This window comes from Prionailurus bengalensis, chromosome D3, assembly GCF_016509475.1.
Source record: "Prionailurus bengalensis isolate Pbe53 chromosome D3, Fcat_Pben_1.1_paternal_pri, whole genome shotgun sequence".
In the NCBI taxonomy this organism is placed as follows: domain Eukaryota; kingdom Metazoa; phylum Chordata; class Mammalia; order Carnivora; family Felidae; genus Prionailurus; species Prionailurus bengalensis.
The window spans coordinates 85993388-86015172 of NC_057356.1; the positions used below are offsets into that span (position 1 = coordinate 85993388).

At 40.2% G+C, this 21785-nt stretch overlaps 1 protein-coding gene across 1 annotated transcript in view; it reads left to right on the forward strand.

Annotated features, from left to right (window-relative positions):
* The first annotated feature begins 14738 nt into the window (after positions 1-14738).
* DOK6 (docking protein 6) overlaps positions 14739-21785 on the forward strand; it is a 368796-nt gene continuing 361749 nt past the window's right edge. The window contains exon 1 of the mRNA XM_043559069.1: positions 14739-14923. Within this exon, the coding sequence (XP_043415004.1) occupies positions 14858-14923 (66 nt within the window). The 5' untranslated portion in view covers positions 14739-14857. The remainder of the gene's footprint in view (positions 14924-21785) is intronic.

Consider the following 21785-nt stretch of genomic DNA (forward strand, 5'->3'; position numbering starts at 1 on the left):
GAACATGATTTCTGATACACTTTACAATAATTTCTCTCAGGAACTGCTGACACTTCCTTCTATTGATTTTCTTTATCCCTTGACAGACAAGATTTCCTACATTCTACCAATATTAGAGATATATCACACCTTTCTTTCTCCCGCTCCTTTTAAGTGTAAATTCCTTGTCATGAAATCAATAAAATTCAAAGAAAATATATCTTTCTTATATTGTTCCCAAGAGTCATCTGGCCCTGGAGTAGATTCCATGTGTTCTAACACTAAACTATGTACCAGAAAGCCAAGTCTTATTGTTCAGTTTATTTTTAAAACTGTCAATTATCAAATTCACATGAAAACAAGAAATTAAAGCCCAATGTCTATCCTCAGAACTCTCTGGTTCTCATAAGGATTTCATAGTCATATTTGATATTTCCTTTTTATTGCTTAACCTCTTGACTATAAAATTTGTTACTAGATCAATTCATTCTCTATATATTTTTATTGATATTTATCATATTCAACTTACTATGCTAAATTATATACATGAAAAGGGAAATCAGACATTGTTGTTATTCTATTGGAGAGCTCGATGTCATATCCATGACATTGGATATGTAAGCTGATGATTACTTTAGAAAATGTTCAGTCTTTTTATTTCCCAATAATATCACTTACTTTTATTCCAAAAGGTAAAGAAATTACTGGTTTTTCTCTGAAAGCACAGAAACGTTACAATCAACCTCAAGAAGATACATCATTTTAGTTGGGATCTCAGGAAGGGGAAGTAGCTAGATTTTTTTATAATATTATAGATATGCCATCTAGGAAGAAAGTATATTTTTGAATTAGTTAGGTCATGTTGATACATAACTACTCTCCATTTCCTCGATGGTGATTTTCCAACCATCACAATATACGGTATTTCACGATCCTATAGATGTTAGCACAATGTCTTTATAATTCCGAAGACCTGTTGTTCCTCCTTGCCCTACATGAACCTGTTCCCTGAGAAAGGTCAAATTCATCCTACATGATGAAACACTGAGTTTGCTATAATGCAGATATGGCATCCTATCGGCTTCGCCCTCAGATACTGAATATTGAATGCTGCACCTGTACTTACTCTCTGACAAGCAGGGGTTCTTTAGCAGCTGTTTCCTAGGAGTCTAATTTCTTGTCTGCTACATCAGAACAGTACCTGCTTCATGTTTCCAGCAAGAACCACCTAGCACACCCTATAAATACACTGGAAGAAATGTTCTGAATGCGTTGCCTCCTTCTGTTTAGTGTTAAATTTAGGATTTTCACAGTCTAAAGCCCTACATATTTGAATGCTTTTGTTTGTTTTCTGTTTTCTCACTAAAGTAGCAGGTCCGTGACAGTAGAGATGTTTGTCTGTCTTGCTCACTCCCATTTCCCCAAGTGTCTAGAATAGTCTGCCCCATTAGAAGTGCTCCACAACTATTTGTTGAATGAATAAATGAGTGACTGAAAGAAATAATGAATGAGGGAGATGGGGTGGGCCAGCAAGACTAAAGGAGTGCATAACAAAGGTTAGTATGAACACTATGGGGAACGAGATAACAACTAAATAGTTCATTATATCGATAAAGCGACTGTCATATGATATTTTGCATGCAGCTAAAATGAAAAGCGCAGTTGGGAAATGCAACAGTAGTTGTCCTCCCTACAACCAGTAGTCCTGAGCTCAGATTGATTTAGGATCCTAGGGACTTGCACTGTGATGCTTTCGTGACCTTCCTGCATTTAAGGGATTATCATCTCAGCAGACACGACTATAAATATTTTCCAGTTGCATACAAAGGTTTAGTTAAATTAATCTTTTGATAATTTTCTGTTTGTTTTCTGGATTCTCTACAGTAAGTATGGATTGCTTTTATTATGAAAAAAATAGGTGAAAACTGAAGACAATTCATAATAAAAGGCTTTTTTTGTGTAAGAAAGAGAACTCTCCTATTATAAAGGATTTTTTTATTAAATATATAGATACTGAATTTTACCAAATAGAGAATGTCTGTGTACATATCTTATTTTGACTGATTGAGAAGAATATCCTAATAACATATACTTAAATTTCCTGGATAAAAAGAAGTACTTTCAATATCTTATTTTTGTAACTTAATTTTAATTATTAGTATTTTATTTAGGAATTTTATGCTTATATTTTGTTAGTTGGTATTCTTATTTGCCAGTAACAAAACCCGACTCTAGGTAACATAAGATATGGGGAACTTGTCAGGAGGATAATGCTCAGGAGGCTGAAATCAGACTATAAACAGAAATCACAGAAATTTTGATGGTGAGATAGCAAGTCATGGCCAAGGGCACACAAAGCAGCAAGTCCTGCAGCCAAAGTGCACTCTTCTTCCAGACACCCCCTCAAGAGGCAAAGTCCCTATAAAGAATATTTTACTAGCCCAGATTTAGCACACCGTTGTCCCTTTGATGATCTAGGAGACAGGTGGGTGAGTCTTGACTTTTCATCCCCCTGGGAATATCAACTTTATTAAAACTATCCACAATGAGAAAGTTCCCTAACGGGACACAGAGTTAATACAGACAAGGTTGGAGACAGAATGTCCATTCTCACTATGGGTTTCTATTTAATTATCTCTCCCTTTTTTCCAGATTGGCATAAAAGTTACGTTAGCCATACAAAATTAATTTGAAAACTTCTTATACTTATTTTATCTAGTGTGTTATATAATATGTAAAGAATCTATTCTTTAACATGAAAGAACTTATCAACAAGCTATCTGGTCTTAGAAATCTGTTGGTCTCATCAACAAATTACTGGGAAGTAATTCCAGGGTAACTCTCTCAAATTTATCCATGGAGGTTGGTTTATGCCTTCAGATTGTACGCTTAAAAAAATGAGGGCTGGAAACATGTCTGTCTTATTTACTGCTATAGCCCTGATGCCTAGAAGAGTGGCCAGGGTGTAATTACTGTGTTAATTAACAATTTGAGTGAATGAATAACCTTGAGGCAGTTTTAATCACCTTTCTTTAAGGTAATACTTCCATTCATTAAATTGTTTAACATAACTTCCTATATAATTCTAGAATATAATATAATTCTAGAATATAATTCTATTTTCTTTTCATTAAAAAATATTATGTATTTTTCTTTTTCTCACTTCCAATCTTACTTATAATTTGTCTCCTTTCATGATTACATCAGTGTTTCAGAAAATGAACTCCTGAATTTAATCAATTTTGCTATTTAGTTATTTTTACTTTACAAGAATTTTCCTTATATCTGGTATAATGGTCTTTCTATTTTCCTTAGCTTAAAGTGGTATTTGGTTGGATATTTTCTTTATCCCTATTCTTAAAGAAGAAAATTACAACAGTAAAAATTGCAAAACCCAAGGCCAAACATCCAAAGTACATAGCAACTTTGTATTTAGTGCAGGTTGCTTAAACCCTCTGCATATTAATTTCTTCATGGCTACAATGGTGATAATGCCTTCCAGTGGTTCTATAAGGATTAAATGAGTTAATACATACACAGTGCTTAGAAGCGTTCCTGACGCATAAAGAACACTCAATATGTTATGTACCCTTTACTGTCTTTTATTTTTTTAATGATGCCATTTACAACCATGAATTTATATCGCAGTAAAGTTTTGAGCACATAACTCATTATATTTTTTTCTAGTGTCCTTTCATTATCTATTTTAAATGGGCTACTGAGGTGTGGCTCAGTTGGTTAAGCATCTGACTCTTGGTTTCAGCTCAGGTCATGATCTCACAGCTTGTGGGTTCAAGCCCTGTGTCCGGCTACACACTGACAATGCGGAGTCTGCTTGGGATTCTCTCTCTCTCTCTCTCTCTCTCTCTCTCTCTCTCTGCCCCTCCTCTGTTCTCTCAAAATAAATAAATTAACCAGAAGAATTTAAAAATAAAGAAATAAATACGCTATTGAAATTTAATTACTTCTTTGACCAAAACAGTCTTTGATTATTGTAGTTGTCAAAAAAAAAAAAAAAATGAAATGAATTGTGGGAATTTGTTTAGCATTTTATTTATTTTTTTTTAATTTTTTTTCAACGTTTTTATTTATTTTTTGGGACAGAGAGAGACAGAGCATGAACAGGAGAGGGGCAGAGAGAGAGGGAGACACAGAATCGGAAACAGGCTCCAGGCTCCGAGCCATCAGCCCAGAGCCTGACGTGGGGCTCGAACTCACGGACCGCGAGATCGTGACCTGGCTGAAGTCGGACGCCTAACCGACTGCGCCACCCAGGCGCCCCTGTTTAGCATTTTATTATTAACGTAGTTTTATAATAGTAGAGTTATTAGAAAACGTCATTTATTTTTGTTTTCTTTTTACAGGTTTATTGGAATTTGATAGTTTCCTATCATATGTTATTACACATTATTTTGCTTTTTAAAAACCTATTGAGACATTTAGCATTACCTAGAATATAATGACATTTGAATTTCAAATGTCTTATGCCTCTATTGTGGGTTTGTAAGATATAAAATATGACTCACTATGAGTTTTACTTTAGTTATAAATGAATATAATTTATTTAGCAAAACAGTTCACATTTTCACTTTTAAAGCTATCATTTTTGGCATTAATACCTTTTATCTTTTAAAAATGATTCCTTTTTTTGTGACTCCTTGTCATTGACTTTTATCTTCTATCTTTGCTGTATAGACTAGTTTTAACCTCCTATCATGTTCAGAGAACTAATATGATGAAGACCTAAAATTAATCTGAAGGGAATCTGATATTTAAATCACACTGAAGTGAAATCAAGAAAGCAGAAAATTTTGCATTTGGTCTTTCCTTAATTATCTGTATGGATCTGATATTATGGCATAAATGAAGACTAATTTTGAATGGTCAGATCATTCCTTAGACATTTTCCATTTACACTGCTTTCCTTTGTGTTGCCTAAATTAAATATCACATAATGCACCTGATATTTACCTGTGTTCTGACAGAAACCTGCTGGAACTGATATCTTAAATTCAGGGAATGGGAGCAAGATAAGCTGTGACACCTTTTCTGACTCTCTTTCAGTTGTTTGAATTGTCCTGGTAATGAGAAAGGACCGAAGAAGGAAGACACCGATGAATCACTGGGGTTTGCGAAACCGTGGTGACAAATTGCCTCTCTGAGTCATGACCGACCCAGAGCCTTGTCTGGTCCCCATATGTGGTCTATAAAATCTCCCATGACTCATAAAGCCAGATAGCCTGTCATTCAGCCTCAGGAAATGTAGGGATATCCGCAGAGGGGAAAAAAAATCCCATGATTGTCTTTTTCCTATTTATTCTTCGAATGCTCTACAAGTATGAACTTATCACTGATTTGAGTTTCTTTTTTGATGATAGTGACCATTCCTTCAGAAGAAGGTTTTAAGTTCTTACCTTGTTCCTACAACTTTCCTCAATGTACCCAAGCTTTAATATAATAGATCTTCTCTTCATTTTAGAGTCAATATTCTATTTTAAAAGTCTGTTGCAAATACAAGTCACTTTTGCACACTTTAACCTAGTGACCATTTCTATTTATTGAGAGTCCCCTACTAAATAAATATGGTCAAAATTTTCCCCACATGAACAAGAAGATACTTATGATATTTATCTATATCTGTTACTAGAGAGTTAGAGGCAGTCTTTGGTGAAGTAAAAGGTCTTTTTCCTCTATCTGCTAAATATTTTTCAAATGATTTGTAATACTTGAAGCTACAGATCATGAATTTTGTATTTACAATGTGCTTTAAGGTTATACTGATTCCATTCATCTGTCATTTGATCATCAGATCAATTATTTGGAATTTTTTTTGAGTGGGATATCCACTTTATTTATTTTTTTATATCCACTTTAATTTAACCAAAGAAGGGCACCTGGGTGGCTCAGTCGGTTAAGCATCCGACTCTTGGTTTCGGCTCAGTCATGCTCTCACCGTTCATGAATTTGAGCCCCATGTGAGGGTCCACACTGACAGCACAGAGCCTGCCTGGGATTCTCTCTCTCCCTCTCTCTCTCTACCCCTCCTCTGCTCTGTCTCTCAAAATAAATAAACTTTAAAAAGGATTTTAATTTTACCAAAGAAACTTAAGATCAGAAAAGATAAATGATTACCCAAACTTCCTCCATTCACAGAGTTGACAGGTTGTGAAAATAAGACCCTAAATGAGAGCAAGTGACTTCAAATCCTATAGCCTTTATTCAGTTTCAAGTTGCCTCTCTGTTGAATACATTGTCATTTTAAGGATAATGTAGTTCTCTTCTTTACATTTTTTTAATGTTTATTTATTTTTGAGAGAGAGAGAGAGAGAGAGAGAGAGAGAGAGAGCACAAGCAGGGGAGGGGCAGAGAGAGAGGGAGACACAGAATCCAAAGCAGGTTCCAGGCTCCGAGCTGTCAGCACAGAGCCTGATGCAGGGCTCAAACTCACGAGCCGTAAGACCATCACCTGAGCCGAAGTCAGATGCTGAACCGACTGAGCCACCCAGGCATCCCAAGCATAATGTAGTTCTATAATAAGCTATGATATTAAAAGTTTTATTTATTATACTACTGTTGGTAAATACTGTGTATATAATATTAAAAGACCTGAGTATAAAATCTGTGAATCAGCTAAAAACACCATTTCACTGCAATTAGTAAGTTATATGCTTTACCTAACCAGTTATATTTAAACTAATCATTAGGTTGAAGTAAATAAGCTGCTTAAACAGTCTATCTGTTTCTCTGAGTTCCAAAATAATGATGATCATGGGAATACATGTAGATGGCATTGATTGTGAATCACGATATAATGTTCCTAGAAATTATGACGAAGATAAACCCTTATGCCATGATTATTCTTTAAGACAGAAGAAGACAATTGATAGTCATTCTATGAAAACTATGTGATGGGCACTCTGTCAGATATGCCCTATCACCCAACATTATCAGATATCTCTAAGTTCTTGATTTCCCTTTTGTAGACTGGGAAAAACTGAGGCTCATGGAAGTTACATTTGTCTTGCTCTGACGATCCTGCTATTTCTACAACAACTAAAAAGCCTATAGTGGACCAGATAGATGTTTAAACACGGTGTCTACCAAATCCCAATGGGAAATCAGCTCTCAGCGGTTGTGGGACTCCAACATGGGAACTTTCCATCTATCCATCCTGTCCATATTTTCTGTCCTAAGAGAGTGTGTATCCTACTTTCCAACTAAGAAATAACTTTCCCTGGTTTTGGTTTTTTTTATATCTGTTACCCTATCATTCCATTATAGAAAAATCTCTGGATTAAAATAAAAGTCCCGGATGGTTGAAAATAAACTACTGGCTTTATGAAATTGAACATATTTCACTAAACTCTAAGGAGCTCTTGATGCAACTCCAGCTAAGTAACTTTATCGTTCTTGAATTATATGTCTTGTAAGTATGCCAGTCAGTATTGTATATTAACAAGTATGCCAATTAATTGAGATTTTAAACTTCCAAATTAAATTTGATAATTAAATGTCACCATTTAATACTTTGAACCTACTTACTTGTTTTAATGGGAACTAGAAATGAGATTTACAAGTATTCCCTTCTATCATTTAAGAAAAACGAATTACTTTATTGATGCTTAAATAATATACCAGATAACAAATTTGAACAAAATGTCAGATCTAGTTTTGATATGGAAAATATGTGGGACACCTGGGTGGCTCAGTCCATGACCCTTGGTCAGACCTCAGTCGGTCTGACTCTTGGTTTTAGCACAGGTCATGATCTTATGGTTTGTGAGATTCATCCCTGTGTCAGGCTCTGCACCAACAGTGTGGAAACTGCCTAGGATTGATTCTCCTTCTCTCTCTGCTCCTCTCCAGCTCTTTCTCTCTCTCTTTCTCAAAACAAATAAATAAATAAATAAATAAATAAATAAATAAATAAATAAACTTAAAAGATTCTTGAAATAGAAAAAAAGGTGATAGAAATAACCAATTCACCCCAACTGATATTTTGAACCCTATTTAAGAGAGGGCAGAAATTAGTAAAAAGTCAAACTTTATGTTACGTAGGAGAAAACCCAAAGGGTGGTGCTTCAGTTTATCTCCTTCAGTTATTCAAATACATGCCAACATGCTTTTGAAATATTTGAAATAATAACCTGCTTCTGCATATCTAGCCTACAAGGAGGAGAACACGTTGCTTTCTATTAGAACAAGAGGGTTAGCACTTATCAGTCTCCAACATCTAGAGAGCAGTGATTGAAGAAAAGTGGACGTGTCCAGAAGTCTATGAGATCAAAGAAAGCAATGAGAACAAAACAAATGAAGCACAACTATTAGAGGAGAACATGCATGTGAATAAAGGACACCAAGAACACCTAAGAATATCTAAGCGACAACCTTCTGAACTCCGACAGAAGACTTTCATGAGATATAAATATGATTTTCCAATTTAATATTTAGAAGATGACTTAAAGAGAGCAATATTACTGATTACATATGAGTTTACAGTCTGAAAGGTCAAATTCAAAGAATGTCTCAGAGGAGAGAGCCAAAAAATGAAGAAATGGAAAAAATAAGGCAAAAAAAAAAAAAAAAAAAAAGAACCAGAGCCTAGGTCCAGGATATAACAGAAATTCCAGAAGGAAAAACAGCATAATATATAAGTAGAAAAAATTAAACAAATAATGGTTATAATAATAGAAACTATTTTTATTATATTAATAATAAAATAACAATGTTAGCAAATTCCACATATTGAGAAAGTACACATAAGGCACAATCCTAGTATGTTCCTGAATTTAAGTGCACATAAGGCACAATTCTAGTATGTTCCTTCATTTAAGGATGAAGGGAAAGTTTTACAAGCTTCAGGTAGAAAGAAAGTTTTCTTACACATTAAGAAAAAGTCAAATTGGCTTTGTATTTCTAAAAATATTAAAAATTTTTTTTTAATGTTTATTCGTTTTTGAAAGACAGAGAGACACAGCATGCGTGGGGGAGGAACAGACAGAATCCAAAGCAGACTCCAGGCTCTGAACTGTCAGCACAGAGCCTGGTGTGGGGCTCGAACTCACAGACTGACATCATGACCTGAGGGAAGTCAGATGCTTAAACGACAGAGCCACTCAGGCGCCACTTGGCTTTGCATTTCTTAACTGCATGATGTAAATTAAGGACTATGGAATAACACATACAGACCGCAGAGATATTGGATTGAAACCCAAGAATCCATATCATGACCAATGCAGACTGTATCATCTACATACCTACTTTGGGAAAATATTTAAGAGACTATCCAAAAACAGGAACAAGAGACCAGAAACAGAAACATATCTAAACACTAGGGCCACTGGTGTCAGTGAGGGTCCTCAAGTGTGGTATTTTAGGTACAATTCTTTTCATCTGTGAATCTTATTCTCAAACTGTAGACCTTTGAATCTAAACAGACAAGCAATCTGCTCACCATGATTCCAACATGCAATGATGGAAGAAACACTGTACAACCATTGACCACATTCTGCCTCAAAACGGACTCAAGGGGTGCCTGGGTGGTTCTCAGTTGGTTGAGCGTGTCCCACTCTTGACTTTGGCTTGGGTCATGATCCCAGTGTCATGAGACTGAGCTCCACGTTGGGCTCTGTACTGAGCATGAAGGCTGCTTAAGATTCTGTCTCTCTCCTTCCCCCCTCTCCCCTGCATGAATGCTCGCGCTCTCTCTCCCTCTCTCTCAAAAAAACCCAAAAAGCAGGCAAACAAACAAAAAACCAAAATGGATTCAAAAAGACACATAGAATCGTGGGTCCTCCAAAATTCCGAAATCCAGATGGGAAATTTGGGGAGTTCCTGGATTAGTTCTCAAGGTCAAAGAATGCTTCCCTAAGATTCTTAGTTCTTTTCTCTAGGCTCTTGATTCCTCCTTGAGGAACACAGCCATCCTTACTTTTAAAGGGAGAACATTTTCTTGCAGCTGGGCTGTTCCCTCCGCCTGCTTCCTACCAGTCGAAGACTGGGAGTTCAAGTACACCCCCTCATTCTGAGTCTTGGTCTGATAATGTTTCTGCATATATACACCTTTTGAAAACCTTGTGGGCTTCCTGTGAACCTCTTTATTTTATTAGATTAAATCTAGAGCACTGTCGTGAAAATTCGGTCTAAAGATACAGCCAAAGATGTGACCGTAAAATAATTGATTTTCTGAAATCTTAACAAATATATGTATCTTATAGTCATACCCTTGGCTTTTATCTTCAGACCAAATTTTCGTAGCAGTGCCCAGGATTAATGTTTGCCCAGAAGTCATTTCTTGCATTCTAGCATTGTTGTGGTTTAGAGAGGCTGAGGACACTTAAAGCCATCATCAGTTCTTGGCTCCTATTTGTTTCATGGCTCCGCCCCTCCAATTTATCCTTCTCCTCCCTCGTTTTACTAAGCAACAAGAAGGCTGTATCGCCAACATGTTGCTTGGAAATCTATGAGATGGCACGGAGTAGTGGGCACATATTTTAATTTCCACATAGTTTCAGAAACAGTTCGGCTAAGTTTCCTGCCACCACATACAATACCCCTTCCTCCAATTTCCAATGATATTTCCTCACTTTACTGTAAGGTCTCACTCACAGCGTCCTCAATGTGCAAAGCTTTGCAATTTGACCTCACTAACCCCCTTCTCATGGCCACCGATGGATTCCAAAGCCATGCCCCAATTTTACAGTTTTGGGCATGGAAGCACCCTATTTCCACATACCAAAATGGATTTCAGTTATCCATGTATGCATTAAAAATACCCCAAAAGTTAGCACATGGAAAGACGAAAGTAAACTCTTGTTATATGACAGCATCTATTATGTTTGAGCAACGAGTAGCAGCTTAGACGGCCGGTTCTGACTCAGGGTATCTCAGGGATGAGCAGCGAATGGTCACCTGAAGCCTTCCCGGGGGAGGATCCCTTTCTGGGCTTCTTGTTGGAAAGCTTCAGATGATCTTTCTCCAGGCTCATTCACATAGGTGTCTCCACAAGATTGTTTCATGTTGTGGCGGCTTGCTTCCCCCAGAGCGAGCAAGCCAATAAAGATCACCTGAATCGAAGTCACAGTCTTTTTATAACCTAATTAAGGAAAGGCACTCCATTACTTGTGCCATTCTATTCACTAGAAGTTAGTCAAAAAGCCCAGCACATTCAGAAGGGGACACTATACCAAAAACTGGGCATCTCTGGAGGCCCATTTTAGAGACTGTCTACTATAATGATTAGAGTAGGAATAGTATACTATTTTTTTGTGTGTAAGAAAACAGAAATAGAAACATTTACATCTTTCCTTATATCATCACAAAGAAACAAGGGAAGGATAAACTTAAAACTAATAAAAATGGTTTCCTAAAAAGAGAGGGAGAGAACAGAGAGGAAGGGACAAAAATCAGAACTATATTTCTCCACATACCTTATTTTGTAGGTTTGACTTTGGAAACGTGTAACTATTTTATATAATAAAAATCTCAAAAGAGAAGAAACAATCCTTAAATATGGGATCAGCCAACCCAGTGATTAAATTGGAAATATCCATAAAAATTGAGAATTTTTCTCTTTTGAAATGTCTTTCTAAAATAAAGCATTTTATGTCTTTGTAACTGAAAAGCTTAGAATCTGTAGCAAAAATAACATCCTACTAAACCAGATTATGGAAACTGAATTTCATTTCCCATTAAACAAACAATGGTTCCTAGGGAAAATAATGGACTCCAGGTCTAGAATTGGAAATGTACAAGATGAACCTGGGATATCTTGTGATTGATCACAACAAAGCTATTAAGGTCCATGGGTACCTGATAACAACACAAAAATATCAGTTGAAGCCAGCTCCTTCTGGTCAAAGATGGGGCAATTAAAACACCAAAAAGAACAATGGCTCTGATGGATTGAACTGCATCATGTACATAAAACTCCATTTTTATGATATTCCTAAGGAAGGAGGGTGTCCTTTTGTATTGGCTAAAACACACTTAATATTTCTAAAAGATTGTTTAAAAATTGTGTAAAATTTCTAAAAAATGATTTATAAGGGTTAAGAATCAAGCGTATTCCCTGCCTTTCTTATAAGGAATCTATTTGAGGACAATCCTATATCTTGCAAAGGAAAGTTTTGTTTTGTAAGATAATATCTTATAAATTCAGGTATAAAATCAAATTAGAGAATCACAATTTTGCAATCCTGAATGAAATAATGCATCAGTGCAGTCATCATCCACATAGCTGAGAAAAACATTAGGTAGAAGTTTGGTGGAAAATTTTATAATGGATGCATCAGGCTGACAATACTTGAACACTCTAATCAATGGGGCAGTGAAACATTTTGTTCTTCTTGACGTGAGTTAGGTAGATATATACAGCACCTCTTATGAATTATTCTTGAAAAAAAGAAAAGAAGAATGTACTCAGATTTCTAAGTCACGTTGCTAGTTAACAGGAAGTCTGAGGCTTAGGTGACTACAATAAATAATGCCCTGAGGATACAATCAATTGTATACACACACACACACACACACACACACACACACACACACACACTGCTCTACCAGAAATTTAAGAATCAAAAGTAACTGTAGGAGAATATTTAAATCATATTAGTTAGGGTGTCGTAAAGACCTACATAAGTATATAAAAAAAGGCATCATCATTATATAATTATTAAAAGCCAGATTTATGAAACATGCCTGACGCTTAAATTAGCACTGAGATTATTATTGGGAAAGCTAATCTCTGACTTCAAATACCTCACAACTGATCTGTAGAAACAGATTATAATATAAATGATGGGAACCGTTAGTGGTCATGGAAATTACTGCAGACCCAAAACCAATCTGTAAATTGTGTCTCTGCAACCGAATGTTTCAGAGTCTCAGTTTCCTCATCTATTAAATGGCAAGTATTTTTTTGCTTAACACACAGCATTGTGAGAGGACTGAATGAATGGTATTTAAGGCATCTGCAAATCTAAATCAGCCTTCATATAAAATCATAGTCCCGTGGTATATGGAATAGCAACAAGTGAATGGAACAGACAACCTAAGTGATCTGAGTGACAGCCTAAGGGATCTGTCCATGTGACTCTAAATATTTGCCCAGCATCTGGAGCCGTCCAGGGTTAACAGCCCAAACCAATGTTTGCTACATAAACGAATGGAGAGGAAGAGTATGCTCTTGGTAAGAGTTTCTACTTCCATATACAGGCTCTAGATGAAAACTCTTGCTACTGATGGCACAAAAATCGCCTTTGCGGTGCCTATTTGATTGGGGTCAGGGACATAGTACTTGGTCCTTTAAGGTTTCATAGTTTTCCTCCCTTCAATCAAGTAGTTTCCTTTCAGTCTTAAAATTAGTATGTTCCCAATAAGGCTAAGACATTTTTACTGAAAACATGGGAAAACACTGCTCGCTATGGGAAGTGGAAATAAACATACTCTTTTGAACTTTTATCGAATATAGACTATAAATGAAGGAGTCATTTATAAAATTTTCAATCCTATTACATTTTTTTTTCTTAAAGAGAAACACCCTGAGCGACTAGGTACTAAATAGTCTTCCCTATAGCAAAAGCCCATACCTTGCCGTCAGCCAGAATGCAATACTGCTTATTTCTCCTTGCATCGTATAAAAATGGATATAATTTTTAAATTAAAATTTCTTTACACCGGGGAGCAGCCTACTTTTAAACGCCAAGCGTTCCTACGTAAAGGGGAGAAAGTTCTCCACTGTTTTTGATGTTTGCAAGTTGAACATTTCGAGCAATCATTTGCATCCACCAGTAACAGTTATGGTCTCCATCTCCCCTGGAAGATGAAATGCCACGAGCCACTCTGAGTCGTAGTTAACTAACACGCGCGCATCCATCAGTCCACGCCGGTCCTGCCAAAGAGCCCGAGCCTCGCTGCCTCTTCGCGCGAGGACGTCGGCGAGGGGGCTGCCGCGCGTGATCTCGCTCCAGCCTCCCCAGCAGCAGAGGGATTAGACACATGCGCACGCTCGGTCTCTTTGTGTGCACCGGGCAGGGCTCGGCGTCGATTTACTCTTCCCAGTGGGGCAGAGACCTGGAACGCGAGCATGTGCTCGGGAACAAAACATGCACGTACACAAGGCCATCGAAATAAACCACTGCCTCCCGTTTGCCTTCCCCTCTTCGGGGGCGTCCCCACCGCCCTTTGCCCGAGTCCAGCTGGGGAGGGGGCGCGGAGAGCCCCGGAACGAGGAGCCGTGTCCTCAGGAATCCCGCACCCGGGAGAGCGACGCGGGCTCGGGCAGAGGGGGCCGGGGGCGGGGAGCGCGACCCGGGGCGCGGGAGGCGGGAGGCGCTCCCCGCCGGAGCCGCCAGGGATGGAGCGCGTCCAGCGAGCGTCTCCGAGCGCAGCCACCCCGCGGGGCCCGGGTGGGGTGGGGTGGGGTGGGGTGGGGTGGGGGGCGGGGAGGGAGCCCGGCCGCCCAGTCGGCCCGCCCCTCCCCCCGCGCCGGTGCGCTCCGGCCAGCTGTGCGCCGCCGAGCGAGGCGCCAGCCCGTGGGTGCTGCCGGGGGCGGCGGCGCGGAGGGGGCGCCCGCAGCTGGCGGCGGCGCGGGCCCGGCGCTCGGCTCGCGGCGGGGGGCGGAGGTGAGGACCGGAACGCGGAGGGCGGGCGCTGCTCGCGGCGCCGGGCCCGCGTTCCCCGTCCGCGGCCGCCCTGCCACCGGCCCGCGTCCCCGCCGGCGGGAGCTCGGGGGACCGGGCGGCGGCGCGGCTGTGGCGGCGGCTGGCTGGATGCGAGACCTGCGCGGACCGGGCGGCGGCGGCGGCGGCGGCGGCGGCCGGCGGCTCCCGACTCGGGGAAGCCGATCGCGGAGGGGACGAGCCCGAACGCGCTGGCCATGGCCTCCAACTTTAACGACATAGTCAAGCAGGGCTACGTGAAAATCCGCAGCAGGAAGCTGGGGGTGAGTGGCTCGCTCGGCTTTCTCCTTCCCCGGCTCGCGTTTGGCGCGGCCGGCTGTAGGGAGGGGGGCGGGGAGAGGTGACCCGCGCGGGGACAGGGGCGAAGAGGGACCCGGCCCTTTCGCGGACAGCCCGCTTGTTGCTCGGCCGGTGTGGGGGCCCGCACCTGCCTCGGGGGGCTCTGCACACCGGGCCGAGGGTTCCCGGAGCGCGCCCCGGTCCCCGTCCTCATGCGCGCGCTGCTGCTGGCTGGGACCAGACTGAGAAGTCATGTAGACGGAAGGGATGGTCAGGTTGGAAGACGAATGCGCCTCGGAGGGGGGGTTATGGACGGTGCAGCCCACAGTGCTCTGTTCTCCAAAGTGCGCCTTTCGGGGAGAATGGCTCGCTGTGCGGGAGCCGGACGGACGCTCCCGTGTGTGTATTTACAAGCCCCGTGTCCTAGTCCCCGCTTCCCCAGCCCCTTTCGAAATTCTCCTTTGATGCCCAAGCATTGCCGCGCGGCCCCGCCGGCGACTGCCAGCGAGTTTCGGGCTCCCTGAGCGGTTGCCCAGGGGCAGGCTCCCTGGCCGTGTGCGCGCCCGGACAGGTGTACCTGCGCCCGTGTGCGGGCAGGTGTGTGCTCACCGCCGCAGACACGGCAGGGTTCGCGACGGCAAAGTTTACGGAGACCTTGTCGTAGTTTTTCCGTGCAAGACGTTGTGCCTGACTTGGGAGAGAAACAGTGTAGACCCCCCCCCCCCCGCCCCGGGGGGTTCATAAGTTCTCTAGTGACCAGACGAGGAGGTAGGAGGGACACGTGGATGGTCCCAGAAGACCTGGGTGTGGAGCCCCGAGGCCAGGCGGGGAGGAGCGGGCCTTTGGGCTTGGCGGGCGTGGGGGGACCGCGGGAACGACGCGCAGGGGGTCCCGGTGGTGGCCGTGGGGGAGCGCGCGATGGGCGCGAGATGGGCCACCGAGAACGACCTTGGCGGGCCGGTCCAGAGCAGGAAGGGAAACCGGTGTGGGGGCGAAAGAGCCCCTTTCCCGGATTCCCTGGATGTTTCTCTACCTCGGTGTTCTCAAAGTTCCAATTCTGCGAAGCTCCGGAATCCTGGGGCAAAGCGGCCTTGAACCAGAACATTCCCCGCGTTCCCTGCTGACTGGAAGAGTCCTCCAACTTGGAGAGGGGAAGAGAGGAGGGAGAAATTCACTAATTCTCTCACTTAAAAAGGAAGAAAGAAAAATAATTCTAAATATACCGTTAGAAAATTGAACGAAGATAGGGCAGAACCCCTAAACCCCTAAAAGAGGACGCATCACTACGCACCCAGGAGTCGTTTTATCAGGAGTTGGTGGACGCAGGTGTGGGGGGGCACAGGGAAGGGAAAAGGGCACACTTGGGTTTTGGTGCTGCTTTCTGCTGGCTTTCTCGTTGGAGATGCAGACGGTGCCCCGAGGAGACGAGGGACCCATTCCGGAACTTGGGCAGATCCGTAGAAGTGGGGCGTACACAACAGGGCGACTACAAAGCGCCCACCCCCACCCCCACCCGGCGCAGCCAGGCGCTCTCGTGGCCTGCCGCGCGCCCTTCCGGGGCCAGAGCGCGCGCGCGCGCGGGGGGTGCAGCCCCTCTGGTGGCAAGGGCCGCTCTCGGGGGGAGATTTAATTGCGCCTCGTTCCTTTCCCGGGAGATAGGAAGGACCCACGTGTAAAGCTGCAGTTGTCCAGGAGGCTGCCGGCTTCTCGCGGGCGGGACGCGCTGCACGGCAAGCGAGAGCTGGAGGGGAGAACCATTTTAGGAACTTGACCTTTGAAGCCCTTTGCTCCCCCACGGGGTGCTTGCTCATCATTCTCGCGCCTTCCGTCTTCTTGGAATCTCAATTGTGTCTGACACCTCAGACGTTAGTTATAAGCTAACGGATGATTCAGGTCCCCCGGGTAGATGTGTATCTCCTAACACAGAGTCACTGTGTACATGAGATGAGACTAAGAAATATAACCCTGAGGACCCCGGCCTTCGCGCTCTTGGCCCCGGGGGTCTGTAGGATTCCTCTCCCACTCCCAGCTTTCCAGGATTTGCTACGACAAAAACGGGATATGCAACCTAATTAAAATATAGGATCCCAGAAAAGAGCATTGACTGCTTCTTGAGGGAACCATGCGTGTTAACAGCCTTTGAAATGTCCTTTTAAAACACCATTCCTCTTTAAGATGTGTGCAAATGTGTTTGCAATCCCATAGCATCCCTTTCCAGACTCACTGCTTGGAGATAAGCCTTTGTAAAAGACGCCCTTCAGAGAAAACAGTAAAAGCATGTTTATGTATAGGTTAATTGCTTTTGTCTTCCATTTCTACTTGAGAAATGTAAACTTCAGACTTTGGTGTTGAAACACTTTTGTTTTAATATTAAATCGAAACGTTAAACTAAATGAAACTTCACTATTTTGAAGAATATTATTTAAAAAACTATAGAGACTTTAAATTCAGAATATTCTAGTATTCAGAAGGGTGAATTCACGTGACAAACCTATAGATTCTGTGAAGCTTAGTAAGTTAAGTTTGTCTCATAAGATAGTAAAACTCTAAGCAAGTGTTGTGTGCCATAAGCATAGCAATAGAATTTATCTAAACATTAAAATGTAATTTTCATAGTTAATAAGACATATTACTAATGTCATGGACTCAGAAGTATGGGCTTTTCCAAGTAAAATAATATTTTGAACTCAAATGATACGTAACGATTCTTTTTATGGTTTATGTTTAGAACTAAAATAAAAGGGATTCGGATGAAATATGCACAGATATTTGATTTATGAGGTACTGAACTCATACTTGCAAAAACCAAATTTTATAATAATCTAAAGGGGAAAATAGACCCCTGGGCATGAGGCCAGTGGTATCCGAGATTATGACACAAAAGCATATTTTGAGATGAAATGTTCTATTGGATTCTTTTCTCCTTACTAGTTAGTGTTCCCTATTGTGCTGAATGAGGGCAGAAAAGCACTAGTTGCCTTTTGGGCTAGGGGAAAACCAGGATCCAGGCCCTTCCAGATTGAAATGGTGAAAGGGCCCTTGCCTTGTGTCTTCCTACAGAATTTAGTGCTCCCAGTGGAGAATATTTCCTTACCCAGTTGTTTGAGTGAAGTAGTGAGTGTGGAACAATTTTTTGAATGTTTGCTTTGAAGTTTGTCTTGACTTATTAACCAGCTTATCTTCCATTCAGGAAAATAATTTTGAAAAAAAATAGTATAATTGCCCCAAATTTTACTCTTGTCTTTTAAAATTATGTTTATTCAATCATTAAAAATTTAAAGGTATTAAATCATTAAACATAAAACGACATGATTCTTAGAGTCATGTCTTTATAGTCTATGTTAATTTTTCATTATGACATCATAGTTTGTATGAATATATTATTTTCCTTTTGCATGATTTAAAAGCCCTTACTGTAGTTCAGTTTCTTTTGCCCTCTTCTGTGTTGCATAACTGGTATTATAATTCACAAGGTGCCATAGTGGTCAGTATTTTTTTTAATAAAAAGTTACTTAACAGGACTAACAACAATAAAACAAAGCAAAAGCATGTTGGCCAAAATTGTTTATCTCTTAGCCTTTATTAATTAAATGTTTCCTTGTGACCACTGAAAGATTAAATTTAGTCTGCAAGGCATCTATTATAAAATATCCAACCTGTTCTTGGTTTGCAGATAAACTAAGAACTCGACCACCGAAATCATTAAAATAACTTTACACATGACGTGTGGACTCTATATTGTAGCTAAAGTAAATGCAGCCTTATAGAGGGATGTCATCATCACTATCATTAACATCGCTGTACAAATCCCGGCTGCCACAGTTTGACTAATTCTAGACTCAGCCCTCACATCATTGTTCTCAAGGAATTCTGTTCAAATACATCAGTGAGGCTATTCACAGGCACACTGTGCACAAATAAATAGTATTTTACACAAAATCGTTTTCTATTTCTTTCTCAAAGTCAGGTCAGGGATTTTACTGTTTGTGTGGGTATCAAAGGAACATCTCGAAATACGGTTGGCGTTTGCACATTCAGCGTATAATCAAATAATTATGAAGCATCTACTGTGTATCAGATGGTGTGTGTGTGTGTGTGTGTGTGTGTGTGTGTGTGAGAGAGAGAGAGAGGGGGGGGGGGGGGGGGAGAGACTGTTCCAGAGTCATGTTGTATTAAGTCAGGGTTATTAGCAAGAAATACCTCCTACATCACTACTACTCATAGTACATTAGGCCAGTAAGAGTCACTTTACCCCAACCTGGATATAAGGGAAGCGGAGAAAGTCAGAGCCACACATTTGGAGTATGTGATGAGCCCCAACGTTATGAGCTGAACATCTATTCAGGATTTTCTCTTTTGCATAGTCTCCCTTTGTTTCAAGAACTTACTGTGGATTCATCCACATCTTGCTTTCTCTACCACTTTGATTCAAACCTTGAGATGCTTCCATCCCTGGCTTGATGATTATTGAGCTTCCTATAAGTTCTTTGGGTTTTCTTGTTCTTCCACAAACAGCTTTCTTCTGATGATGGAAGAGAGTTGTTTTTCATGAGAGACGTTTATGAGAATTTACCCCTTTGTAGAAGTTTATTTATTGATATAAATGGGAGTTTTCATGTGTGCATTTGCATTATTTTGGTTGACTAGAGCAATTAAAAATGTCTCTGGTTTCCCAAATATCTAGAAAGTATTTTATGAAGAGTGATTTTATTTTATATGAAATACATTACCAGTTTTCCAAGAATAAGATGTAATAAATACATTTAAGATAAAATTTATAAATAACTTAATCACTTTGACCATTCAGAAGTTAAAAGAACTTTCAGGATCGTTACTTCAGGTATGAATTCTCCATCCATGGCTTTAAGACATGGAAGTTGCTTTCAATGTATTTAAATCTTTACTCATTCTGGAATATTGCGTATCCTGGACATTGCTTTCTGGAAAGGACCCATTGTATCCATGGTTATTTATCATTTATCTCTTTCTCATAAAATATGGATTTAGAATACATGAAAATTCTAATTATTTTAGCAGTTTTTTTTAAATTTTTTTTTCAACGTTTATTTATTTTTGGGACAGAGAGAGACAGAGCATGAACGGGGGAGGGGCAGAGAGAGAGGGAGACACAGAATCGGAAACAGGCTCCAGGCTCCGAGCCATCAGCCCAGAGCCCGACGCGGGGCTCGAACTCGCGGACCGCGAGATCGTGACCTGGCTGAAGTCGGACGCTTAACCGACTGTGCCACCCAGGCGCCCCATATTTTAGCAGTTTTTATTTTAGGTTTTCATTCATGGTGACTATCATGTATATGTTTAACACTATGTATACGTTCCACTTAATTTCTGTATCTATATCTGTCTCTATCGACTTATCTACCTATCTCTACAAGAATTACTGGTTCTTACAATTTTAGAGTTGAAAAACATCTTGTATACCTTCTGTAGAATCCCTGTATGTTAATTTGTTTGCAATTATATGTACGTATGGCATTTCTGGTATTTTCAGAAATTAGTGAGATTTTTGTCTTTTTAAAAAATCCCTACACATGCATATGGGCATGCCTGATGTTCTTTGATTTTCAAAACTTAAAGCCAAAAACAAGGAAAATAAAAATAAGCCTACCTGTAAACACCAAGCCCAGACGTTTTGCTAGATATTGATATTAAATGATTATGTCTGTGTGCTACCTGGGGCCAGCTGTTAAATCAGGAGTGAGATATAAATGTTCACATCTCAGTTTTTATCTTAATATATTTACACATGACTGCTGGCAAGGTGAATCTTAAAAGATGGCATTTCCTCAGATAACAAAGATTATACTCAGTGCTTAGGGAAATCTTGCAAATTTACTGAAATAAATTGTGAGTAGAGTAATTATGCAGTGGTAAAATATCTTTGTAAGAATTTACAAAATTGCCAGTTTCCTTAAATGTCTTTCAAAAGTGCTCAGTAATGGTTGATATCTAGGATCAGTCTAAAATACACACACACACACACACACACACACACACACACACACACAGTTTAATTTGAAGCCTATGTATTTGAAATAGGTGTGATCCATTTTTGTTGTTTGAAGTATTTTTGTTGTAATGTGTTGTTCTATTTGGATTGTAACAACCCACGTGAATAATATTGGGTAGGACTATTAAGTATTCATGACTCTGCTCTCTTTCTGTTGACACCCACTTCTTTTTAGAAACTACACAGGTCAAAAGTGAGCAGTACAAACAAAAATTACCTATTTTCCTACCATCTACTGATCTTCTCTAGATGTTGTGAATTTTGAAGTTTTAGTTTTAAGGAAGAAATCATTTCCATCAAATGGGACAAACTAATTAAAAGATAGAATACTATAATTTCTTTACCTCAGTTTTACTGATTTTGTCTTAACTTTCGTCACGGTATTTTCTTTTTCTTTAAGCTCTGGTAGCATTGTCCAAAGAGTTCAAGAATGTAGGTAAAGGACTTTTTCTTGAACTTTCTGCATAAATCTTCATTAGTTTTAAGATAGAGAGCAGTATTATCCTTTGAGTACTTCATTTTTATATTGCAACACTATCCCTCAGTGAGAGTATTACACCTGTCAGTCCAATTGAATGGAACAAGGCATGATATTTTGTTATTAGTGGAGAACAGAAACTCATTTAATAAAGAATGTTTTCATGTTGTTTGAAATAAATGGTGGTTGTAATATTTGAACATGTGCAAAGTATTTCTCCTGTTACTGTACTAAATTCATTATAAAAAGCTTGGCTAATATTTTGGCTTAACAGTAAAATGACTGAGAGGTCAGACACTTTGAGCTTTGATTTGAAGCTTCGTAAAAGTAATGTAATCAT